We start from the raw sequence: 11,151 nt of genomic DNA on the forward strand, positions 1-11,151 counted from the left end.
ATTTAATCTAAGGATGTTCGAAGTTGAACACTTATAAATATCACTTAAACGGATTAAATCTGAGTAAATTAATCCAAGGGATTTAAGAGAAAACATTGAATAAGAGATCCAACAAGAATAAAGTTTTAAAATCACAAAATAAATCTCATTTTTAAGTTTATTTTTCAGATTGAATTTTTTAAAGATATTTGGATTTTTTGTTCTCAATTTTACAAGTTTAGTTTAGTTCAAGGTTCTGGATTTGAAAGACCGGACAGGGTTTTTAAAAAAAAGTTCTAAAAACAGATCAGAATTTTAATCATGGCGGATAATTTAATTTTTACTCTAAAAACCAACAAAGTATTTTAATACTTTTCAAATTTACCGATTAAAAAATGTTGTTCTCAATTAAAGAAAGAAAAAAATTGAAAATTTTGTAATTCACAGGTTTAATCGTTTTTGATTAAAAAAAAAACCAAAGTATAATTTTTTTTTCTATCATGATATTTTTCTAAAATTCAAACCTATTTTTGCCATGGGTTCTACTAATTGTAAATAGTTTTCAAAATGAGATTTTAACTTGTAACTGGGTTCGATATTGCTTGCTCACTTTTTACAGAAACAACAGTGTTCTCTGCCTGCTGAACAGCTGAAACAGCTGAAACAGCTGACTGGTGAGCGGCTGGAACAGCTGATTCAACAGCTGACACTGGGATCTCAAGAGTTTCTGCAACTACCACTTTTTCCGCCGATATTTTCTCTATGGTTTCTTTCTCTGAGCTGCCTGGAAACTTCAGAGTTACACGCTTCGCAGCAGGTTTAGGGGCACAGGGTATCTTGGGTGGATTTATCATCAACAGGAATTCACTGGACAAAACAAAATCTCTTTTTTTCTTAAAATTTTGGTCCATAAAATTATATCATTTATTTTCACATGATTTCTTAAAATAATTCGAAACCTCGGTTAAAGTATAGGTATTTGTAATGGTTTTAACTTTTGAGCAGTTTTGAAGTTTTCCCTGCAGGCTATTACTACCCCAAGGTATTTTAAAAAATTGAATTAATTCGTCCCATGCTTAATCCGAGATTAAAAACACATGTTCTGACTTCTAAATATATTCAGGTATAACATTAAAAAAAAACATAGGAATAAATAAGCTGGAAATCAATAAATCAAGATCGGGTGCACACTGCACACTTGTTCTTATATATATACAATGTTTGTTAAAACATACAGTTTACCCCAAATCGTAAGAATTTACAAAATGCTGTTTTGACAATTTTTTAATGTATTTCATTATTATACATAAATCTTAGTAAATGTAAAAATTAATAAATAGCCATCAAGTACGCTGGAAAAGTCTTACAAAGCTCTTTAATAAAAAACTAGATATCTGCAGATTCCATTATCAGAAAGGTAAGAATACGACATTTTGTATAAATTCTTTATTCTAAATTCTTTGTTATAAATTCTTTTTATGTTTCTGAAGTACTGAAGTACTAATTTATAATATTCACTATAGTTGCCTAAAAATCCTGTTTCCTGTATCCTGTGTTCTGTAGACCTCTTCATAAATGCAAAACTTGATGGAAATTAAATGTTGATGCATCTCTCCTCTTCAGTTCAGAAACATCAAAGCCCTGGGTTTAACATCGATTTAAACTGCCAAGAGCAAGGAATGATATGATACAGTGGTCTCCGGAATGAAGCGAAAAACAAAGACAACTTTTGCGAATGTTTAAAAAGGTTCAGTAAACTGAAAAAAGGTTAAGCCGTATGGGTTAATTAATCATCATTGCTCACTGCAAGTGTTTTGATGGCACTGATGCATTGTTTCCCATTAAAAGCTTACACAAAATATATAGAGTTAAAAAATAACCAAGTACGTATTTATGTTTTTGACTAGGTATTGATATTAAAGGATAAAATCCGTCTAAAAATTTAGATGCAATTTAGAGTATTAAATATGGAAATGAATTTACATAAAAATTAAGAAAAAATATTATATAAGGCTGATCACCGGAAAACGGAAGAAAATGCCGCCATTTAAAAACAAGAAATCACCACATACAATGAAGACGACTGAAGATAAGATTTTGTTCCTGTAGGATATTCGTCCATCTTTATCCTGGTCTGCATAATTAAACATCCCCTCAATATCCTCCTCATCCACCTACAATCAATCAATCAATCAAACAGTTTAAGGGGCTCTTCACTAATTAGAAAAGACAAATACTACCATTTTTAAGGACTAGAATTAAAGTCTTTTTATCGATTTTGTTTGCCTATTTTCCCCCCAGGGTACCCATGGCTTCCATAAAAAAATGACAGTCTATTTATTGAATTAAATTGATTTCACTAATCAAGATACAGGGTTACCCACAAAGGATGAGACTTCAGAGACGACTTACAGAATTTATACTGTCTGTTTCTTTTTATCCATGGTTCCCAGCAACTAGAAATTTGTTTCTATGCCAAATCATTAAACCGACTATATTCAAGGCATGGATTGACTTGATTCAATTTGGAATCGTCATATTTGAGAGTTAATGGTCGTCTTTACATTCTCATCCTTTGTGGGTAACCCTGTAGTCGAGCTTGTTAAGAAGAAATACGCAAAATATCAACAAGGAATTGATTCTTAGCCACAAACTCAAATTTTCCAATCATTATATCTTTAGAACCTGATGGCGTAAACCTTAGATATTTTAAGTTTAGAATATTTGATCTAACATAATTCATAGTTTGAAATATAAAAGTTCTTTGTCATTAGGTTGCCAAGACACAGTGATTAGAAAAACTGTATACTGTAACTGTATACAAAAAACTGTATACTGTAACTGTATACAAAAAACTGTATACTGTAACTGTATACAAAAATTGTATACTGTAACTTAATACAAAAACTGTATACTGTAACTTTATACAAAAACTTTGTACTGTAACTGTATCCAAAAACTGTGTACCTGTTAACAAAAACTGTATACTGTAACTGTATACAAAAAATGTATACTGTAACTGTATAAAAAAAACTGTATACTGTAACTGTATAAAAAACTGTATACTCTAACTGTATAAAAAACTGTTTACTGTAACTGTATACAAAAAGTGTATACTGTGACTGTATAGAAAAACTGTATACTGTAACTGTATACAAAAAGTGTATACTGTAACTGTATAGAAAAAATGTATAATGTAACTGTATACAAAAAATGTATACTGTAACTGTATAAAAAAACTGTATACTGTAACTGTATAGAAAAAATGTATACTGTAACTGTATAAAAAAACTGTGTACTCTAACTGTATAAAAAACTGTATACTGTAACTGTATAAAAAAGTGTATACTGTAACTGAATACAAAATGTATACAATCATATATGATTTGTGAAAAATCGGAACTGAGACTTCAGTCCTCAATATTAAAAAATATGGATGAAATTTGTTATGTGATATATGTGATATCTTTTACAGGGTGTTTCAAATTAAAGTCTTTACAGTTTAATATTTGTTCAATATCAGCTTTTATCATCCTCCATATGGAAATAATGGAAATAATGAAAATTTTCATTTTTATAACAAGTTGGTCAAAGTACAGAATAAAAAGATATTAAAGATATTTAGAAAACTTGATAAATTAAAATCAGATTGAGATACAGTGAACTAGACAGGAGGAGAAGGTTAAATTCGTGCTAGGTTACTGCTGCAACTTTGTGACCTTGTAGCTCTTCTAGTTTTGATTTTACACACTTAAGTTTTAGAAGAGTTTCACATGTAACAAGTTACATATGAGAAATTCAAGACATTTTTGTGCTTCTCAATAGCTCTTCAGTAAGGGGAGTTCTCATTGAAAACATATGAAATTTCAAACTTCAATCATGGATTATATACTTGTAATTAAATAGATTCTCGAAAGAATACCGCATTGCTTTAAATAATCTTTATATATAAAGTTGTAATCTCTTTTTGTCTGTTTGTTTGTTTGTCCGATCATAACTCAGAAACCCCTGGACTGATTTGCCTCAAATTTTAAATGGGGACCTCGGGAGAACCACGGGAATGTTCTAAGTTTGGTTTTGAGATTCTAAGTTGACGGGGTCGATTATTATAATGAAAAGTTAGTTTCCCGGTTAAAAAACGTCTAAGTGCGGGTAAACGGTGGGAGTCTCTATCTGGGTTTCCAAGCTAGTATGTATATATATATATATATAAGAACTGATCTTGTTGTTATATATACTCTATTCTATGTAATCTGTTTCCCCCATAATGTACTATATATACTACATTTTACTTCCTGTCAGCACCAATATACTTTCTACACTTTAACACTTGTCTACTTCAAGAGGCTGTTCACATATTTGGGATAATATGGGAGGAACCAACTGGATTTTTTTTATTAACGATATAGTTTTACAGCGACCATCTTATCATTTAGCTTAACATTTAGTTATATTCATTATTAGAAGCTAATATATAACAAACTACTCAATACACACAAAAGGAGAAAGTCAAATTTATGCGACTTTACTTGACAGGCTTTCCCACCTCGTAGCTCTTCTTTACTTGATTTTACCCGAAAAACTGAGAAAAGAAAATTTAATTGGTTGAAAATAAGAAAATCCAACATTTTTGTTCTTTTTAATGAATTATTCTCCAAGAAAAGGAGCTTTGATTGAAAACATTTAAGATTTCAAACTTTTAAACAGTTTACTTTAGTTTGCTGTGAATTTGCACTAATTACTTAAACTTTTTTCATTGAATATTTATTTTAAAAAGTGTCAACCCCTACTGGTAATATTAGTTTTTGAGATTAGATAACTCTCCCTTTCAGCTGCATTAAGGATATTAAAAAGTGTTTGTTTTTTTACTTTAGAAGATATATAGTTCTAGAATATTAAACATAAAGATAGATTCTACCGAACATGTTTCGGCAACTTGTTTAATTTTTTTCGAATTAACCTTAAACTATACACAAACATTGTAGGACTTGCCTAGACCTATGAATTTTGTTTAATCAAGTTTTTGTAGTAGTTGTTGTAGATGAGTTTTATGTATTATATTTACTTCTATGTGCATATAATTATGAATTCTCTTTCAGGAAAATGGAAAAGTAATTCAGCAAAAAATAAAAAGTTGTTTGAAATGTTCTCAACTTAATTTAATACACAACCCCTCCCCCCCATTCCCAGCTGTTTACCCCTTTCCTTTTCGCAGAAATATGAAATATATTTTAGGAAGAAAATCAAACACTGAGAATATAAAACTAAACTCAAAGTTATTTCCCTTTTTCGCAAGAACAGCAAAACTATTGATACAAATCTTCTGATTTTGAATAGATATGAAAGCAAGAAATGAAATATATTTATGGCTGGAAATACACACACACACACACACCCTCACACAGAACATTTTTTCTGGAATTGATATTTTTTGGCGCATTTAACGGTTCTGTCAATATATCAGAAAGCTTTGGCTTTCAATCACAATTTGAACCATTATACATAATATTTTAGCCTTTTTTCTTAAATACTTTTTTGTCGGCATAGACATTTTGAATGAAAAAGTATGAAATAAACAAATCCATAAGTTTAAATATTGTTGAATTATTGACCATAACAGGTTTGAATGAAACCGAATGCTTCTCACTTTGGTTAGTCCGGGGTGAAGACGACCGGAAGTTGTTTAAACGAAAAAAGGATTGTTTGCCACGAATCATTTAACAAATGCGACACAACTTGGAGATTTAAAAAAAAATTGTATTTGAAAAAAATATTTTGGATTTTTTTTCATCAGCCTAATCTGAATTCTTGAAACAAATTATCGTAATATTGAGCTCTGTACTTAAGGTAATTAGAATTACTAGAAATATGAAGAATTTTGTTCAGATTTAGACATATTTTTTAATAAATTAAAATCTGAATAAAATATTTTACCTGTACCGGAAGTTGTCTCATGACCCCGGTAAACTCCTCTCTTGTAAAACTCTTCTCCTGAATCCTATATCTCTTTGCTCGGAAGTTTTGTGGATACGGATCTGTACCGCACAGGATCTGAACATATATGTACAGTTCTGTACAGTTATGTACAGATTAAAGATTAAAGGGAGTGTTACTTGACTTCTTGCCATTTTAAAACCCTAAAATCTATCGAAAGTAACATAAATAACATTTTTATATTTTTTTATTTAATTTTTTCAATCATCCTCGTGGGTTTTCCGTTGACATTTTTTTTTCTCTAACTTGGTTTTATGTTTAGAATCTTCAGAATGTTTAGAAGGTTTGAAATGTTTAAAATATTTGGAATGTTTAGAATGTTCATAATGTTCAGAATGTTCATAATGTTTAGAATGTTCATAATGTTCAGAATGTTCATAATGTTTAGAATGTTCATAATGTTCAGAATGTTTATAATGTTCATAATGTTCATAATGTTTAGAATGTTAAAATTTTTTAAGAATGTTTAGAAAGTTTAAAATGTTTAAAATTTTTTAAATGTTTGGAATGTTTAGAATGTTAAGACTTTTTAGAATGTTCAGAATGTTTTGAAATGTTTAAAAATGTTTAGAATGTTTAGAATGTTCAGAATGTTTAAAATTTTTGCAATGTTTAGAATGTTCAAAATGTTTAGAATGTTTAGAATGTTTAGAATGTTTAGAATTTTTGAGAATTTTTGAAAATGTTTAGAATGTTTGGAATGTTTATAATTTTTAGAATGTTTAGAATGTTTAGAATGTTTAGAATTTTTAGAATGTTTAGAATGTTTAAAATGTTTAGAATGTTTAGAATATTTAATACTATTGGTGTACCTTAAACAATTGTTGATTAAACAGTTCTTGGTTTTCTTCTCTGTATTTTCTGCAATAATAAATATTTAGAATTTCAAGATATTAATTAAATACAAATTTAAATTTTTCTCAGAGAAATACAAGGACTTTGAGACGACTGTACGGAATTTATGCATTCTTTATTCCTTAATTATTAACAGATCAACAACACGTATTTTAGTGAAACTATTGAATATTTACCATCAAGCCATGAAACATTTGTGTAAACTTTAATTTAGAGGGATTTAACCGCTCATTCTTAACCTTGTTTTTCAAACTCAGAAAGTTAGAAGTAAAGAAATTAGAAATATGTTCTATAGAAGTCTGGGAAGTATATTTACCTAAGAACTATTCTACAGAAGTCAGGGAAGTAAACAAGACCGTTGTTAGCAACCTCGTTGGTCATATCAATCACTTCCTGTTCTCCAGGGTTCAACCCCAGGGCCTTCATTGCGTCTAACAAATCCTAAAAGTAGAATTAGATAAAATTATTGACATTCATTTATGAAAAGATAAAACATTGATTGCTTTATGATGATGATGATAATATAAATAATAGTAGTAATAATACAGTGAAACCCTGAGTAACGAATACATCGAAAGAATTCATCAAATGTCGTATTCTTCACTTTCTGATAATGGAATATTGTAGATATTTAGGTTTTAAATTAAATGATTATATGGAACTCTTTAAAACTGTTCCCGCATATTCATGGATATTTATTTATTTTCTCAAATACTGAAATTTACGAAATATAGTATAAAACTCGTTGAAAAATGGTCAAGACGACATTTGATAAATTCTTCCGATGTATTCGTTATTAAGGGGTTCACTGTAGTAATAACAATAATGATAGTAACAGTAATAGTAAATAATAATAATAATAATTAATGATATTACCCTGGTATAAATGGTTCCTTCTCTAAGTCCTGTCTCGAACTGATGGAAGACGACAGTAACGACCTCCATCTCCGGTCCTGTCAGAGTGTCTGGCTCTTTATCCAACCCCTTCTCCTGTCCTATCCGTCCCATAGCTACAGTATATGTACAGTTTACTTTATCTATCCAACTCAAATGTTTGAACGTGGTTTCATTGATTGTAGGTTTTTAATTCCCGAGCTTGAATGTCGTCCTCTGGTCCTTTTGGAACTAGTTTGATCGAACTGAGCTATTCTGATAGGTATTCTGCGCCTCAATTTATTCTGGTCTTTATAAATCTATTATTTTTCAGTCTGGTGTGGTCTTTTGTGTTAAGTTCTGGTTTATTCTGAAGCTTTTCTATTCTAATCTGGTCTATTCTGGTCTATTCAGGTCTAGTTAGGTCTAGTTAGGTCTAGTTAGGTCTGCGCTCGTCTAATTTGGCCTTTTCCATTCTTTTGTGGTCTATTCTGGTCTGTTCTTGTCTATTCTGTCCTATTCTGTTTTATTCTGGTCTGTTCTGGTCTATTATGTTCTATTCTGGTCTATTCTGGTCTATTCTGGTTTATTCTGGTCTATTCTGGTCTATTCTGGTCTATTCTGGTCTATTATGTTCTATTCTGGTCTATTCTGGTCTATTCTGGTCTATTCTGGTCTATTCTGATCTATTCTGGTCTATTCTGGTCTATTCTGGTCTATTCTGGTCTATTTCTATCTATATGCACTACTCTAGTCTACTCTAAACTACATTGTTTTCACTAGATCTGAAATACCAAAATACAACATTTTATTTGTAATAAAATTAAATAAATCAAATTGGACTCAAAGAAAAGTGTTACAGCCAGTTAGAAACAAAAGACAATTTGCGGTGAAAGGGAAAATTTAAATGAAAATATAAGGGTTAAATTTGAAATTTTAAGAAACACATTTGTTTAAGATATCTTTTATATTTTTTCTTTGTTTGTTTTCAATTATATGGGACAGCATATTCTTAGTTTATTCTGTCCAATAATGGTTTTTATTGGTAACTTAATTAATATAAACATTGAAGAATAGAGATCAAGAAATACAATGTACAACGTACATTTTAATATACGCCTACCAAAGAGAATATAATCTCTGTTCTGGGAGGCCTATATAGTGAAAACCATAAATCTGTGGAATAGGAAAACTACTGCTAAGCTCAAGTTATGATTTTAAATTCACAGAAAAAGATTTTCAAGGTTCTTTTAAAACTATTTACAGCAATAACATAATAGATATGAGATTGCTGAAATGTCGTCTACCTATTCCATAGTTTTATGTGACCCAAAGTGTACGGGAAATTCTGGAAAGAAAAACGGAGTTCTGAAACTTTTGTACAGGAGAACAATGTAAATTAATTGTTTCAAATATATGTACGATTTAATTTTTACTCAGATCTTTTTATTGATGAAAAGAATCTCATTGTATTAATGTATTTTTATGTATTGTGTATTCACTGTAATGATGTAAAGCATCTTCAATTTAGCATTGCACATACATATATGAATATAATTATCGTACATCGTGCAGTGCAAATATCTGTACATACATATATGAATATTATTATCGTACATCGTGCAGTGCAAATATCTGTACATACATATNTGATCTTTGATCCATGATCTTTGATCCATGATCTTTGATCCATGATCTTTGATCCATGATCTTTGATCCATGATCTTTGATCCATGATCTTTGATCCATGATCTTTGATCCATGATCTTTGATCCATGATCTTTGATCCATGATCTTTGATCCATGATCTTTGATCCATGATCTTTGATCCATGATCTTTGATCCATGATCTTTGATCCATGATCTTTGATCCATGATCTTTGATCCATGATCTTTGATCCATGATCTTTGATCCATGATCTTTGATCCATGATCTTTGATCCATGATCTTTGATCCATGATCTTTGATCCATGATCTTTGATCCATGATCTTTGATCCATGATCTTTGATCCATGATCTTTGATCCATGATCTTTGATCCATGATCTTTGATCCATGATCTTTGATCCATGATCTTTGATCCATGATCTTTGATCCATGATCTTTGATCCATGATCTTTGATCCATGATCTTTGATCCATGATCTTTGATCCATGATCTTTGATCCATGATCTTTGATCCATGATCTTTGATCCATGATCTTTGATCCATGATCTTTGATCCATGATCTTTGATCCATGATCTTTGATCCATGATCTTTGATCCATGATCTTTGATCCATGATCTTTGATCCATGATCTTTGATCCATGATCTTTGATCCATGATCTTTGATCCATGATCTTTGATCCATGATCTTTGATCCATGATCTTTGATCCATGATCTTTGATCCATGATCTTTGATCCATGATCTTTGATCCATGATCTTTGATCCATGATCTTTGATCCATGATCTTTGATCCATGATCTTTGATCCATGATCTTTGATCCATGATCTTTGATCCATGATCTTTGATCCATGATCTTTGATCCATGATCTTTGATCCATGATCTTTGATCCATGATCTTTGATCCATGATCTTTGATCCATGATCTTTGATCCATGATCTTTGATCCATGATCTTTGATCCATGATCTTTGATCCATGATCTTTGATCCTTGATCTTTTATATTTTAATACTTTTTTCCCCAACAAATTTAAAGATGTAGATTCTCAATAACTCTCTCTATTATCTCCTGATCTAAGTGAAGATTGAATCAATGGATTTGATCTATGGATGGCTCAGATATATATTATCTATTTCTATAGATTTGATCTACGGATCTGATAAATTCAATCTATTTAATCTATTTCTATCTATCTATCTAAGCAGGGGGATAAATTACACATTTTACTTTTAAAATAATTCTTCTGTCGACCAAACATTTTTACAGATGGATTTCTTTTAGATAAATTATTCAACCTTCTTTTCTTTTTTGTCTTTATTGACCTCTTTTTTCTATCATTTATCGTTATTAACATCTATTATTTCTCTTCTAATGATTAATGTTTCTATTTAATATAATATATTGGATTTTCAATTTGAAACTTCTACATATTTTCAGATTGTGGTTGAGGAAGGTTTATGTACCGACTAAAGGGCGTACACAAGAAAAAATTGGCCTTTAAATATAATTTTCCAAAGAAAAATATTCCTTTAAATTAATTGATCAGTTAGTGTGAAAGGTATAGTAAAAGATTTTTGAATATCTCTGCTGATTTAAACTTAACATCTATTAAATGAAAAAAAAGGTAAGTCGTGAACTACAATTGTAAAAATATTAATTTCGTGAACTTCGTGTATTGTAAAAATATTAATGTCGTGAACTACAATTGTAAAAAAATTAATGTCGTGAACTACAATTGTAAGAATATTAATGTCCTGAACTACAATTGTCTTTGATCCATGAT

The 11,151-nt window shown here is 30.0% G+C and overlaps 1 protein-coding gene across 1 annotated transcript; it reads right to left on the reverse strand.

Moving 5' to 3' along the window:
- Nucleotides 1–427: 427 nt before the first annotated feature.
- LOC111705668 (calmodulin) lies at nt 428–8,509 on the reverse strand. The gene is made up of 6 exons (XM_023478292.1): nt 7,705–8,509; nt 7,145–7,269; nt 6,786–6,834; nt 5,914–6,030; nt 2,083–2,153; nt 428–846 (listed from the first exon to the last, which is right to left on the reverse strand). The coding sequence occupies exons 1-6, from the start codon at nt 7,834–7,836 to the stop codon at nt 555–557; spliced, it is 786 nt and encodes a 261-aa protein (XP_023334060.1). The 5' UTR covers nt 7,837–8,509; the 3' UTR covers nt 428–554.
- Between the last annotated feature and the right edge of the window lie 2,642 nt (nt 8,510–11,151).

The sequence above is a fragment of the Eurytemora carolleeae genome, unplaced genomic scaffold, assembly GCF_000591075.1.
Source record: "Eurytemora carolleeae unplaced genomic scaffold, Eaff_2.0 scaffold663, whole genome shotgun sequence".
Classification (NCBI taxonomy): domain Eukaryota; kingdom Metazoa; phylum Arthropoda; class Copepoda; order Calanoida; family Temoridae; genus Eurytemora; species Eurytemora carolleeae.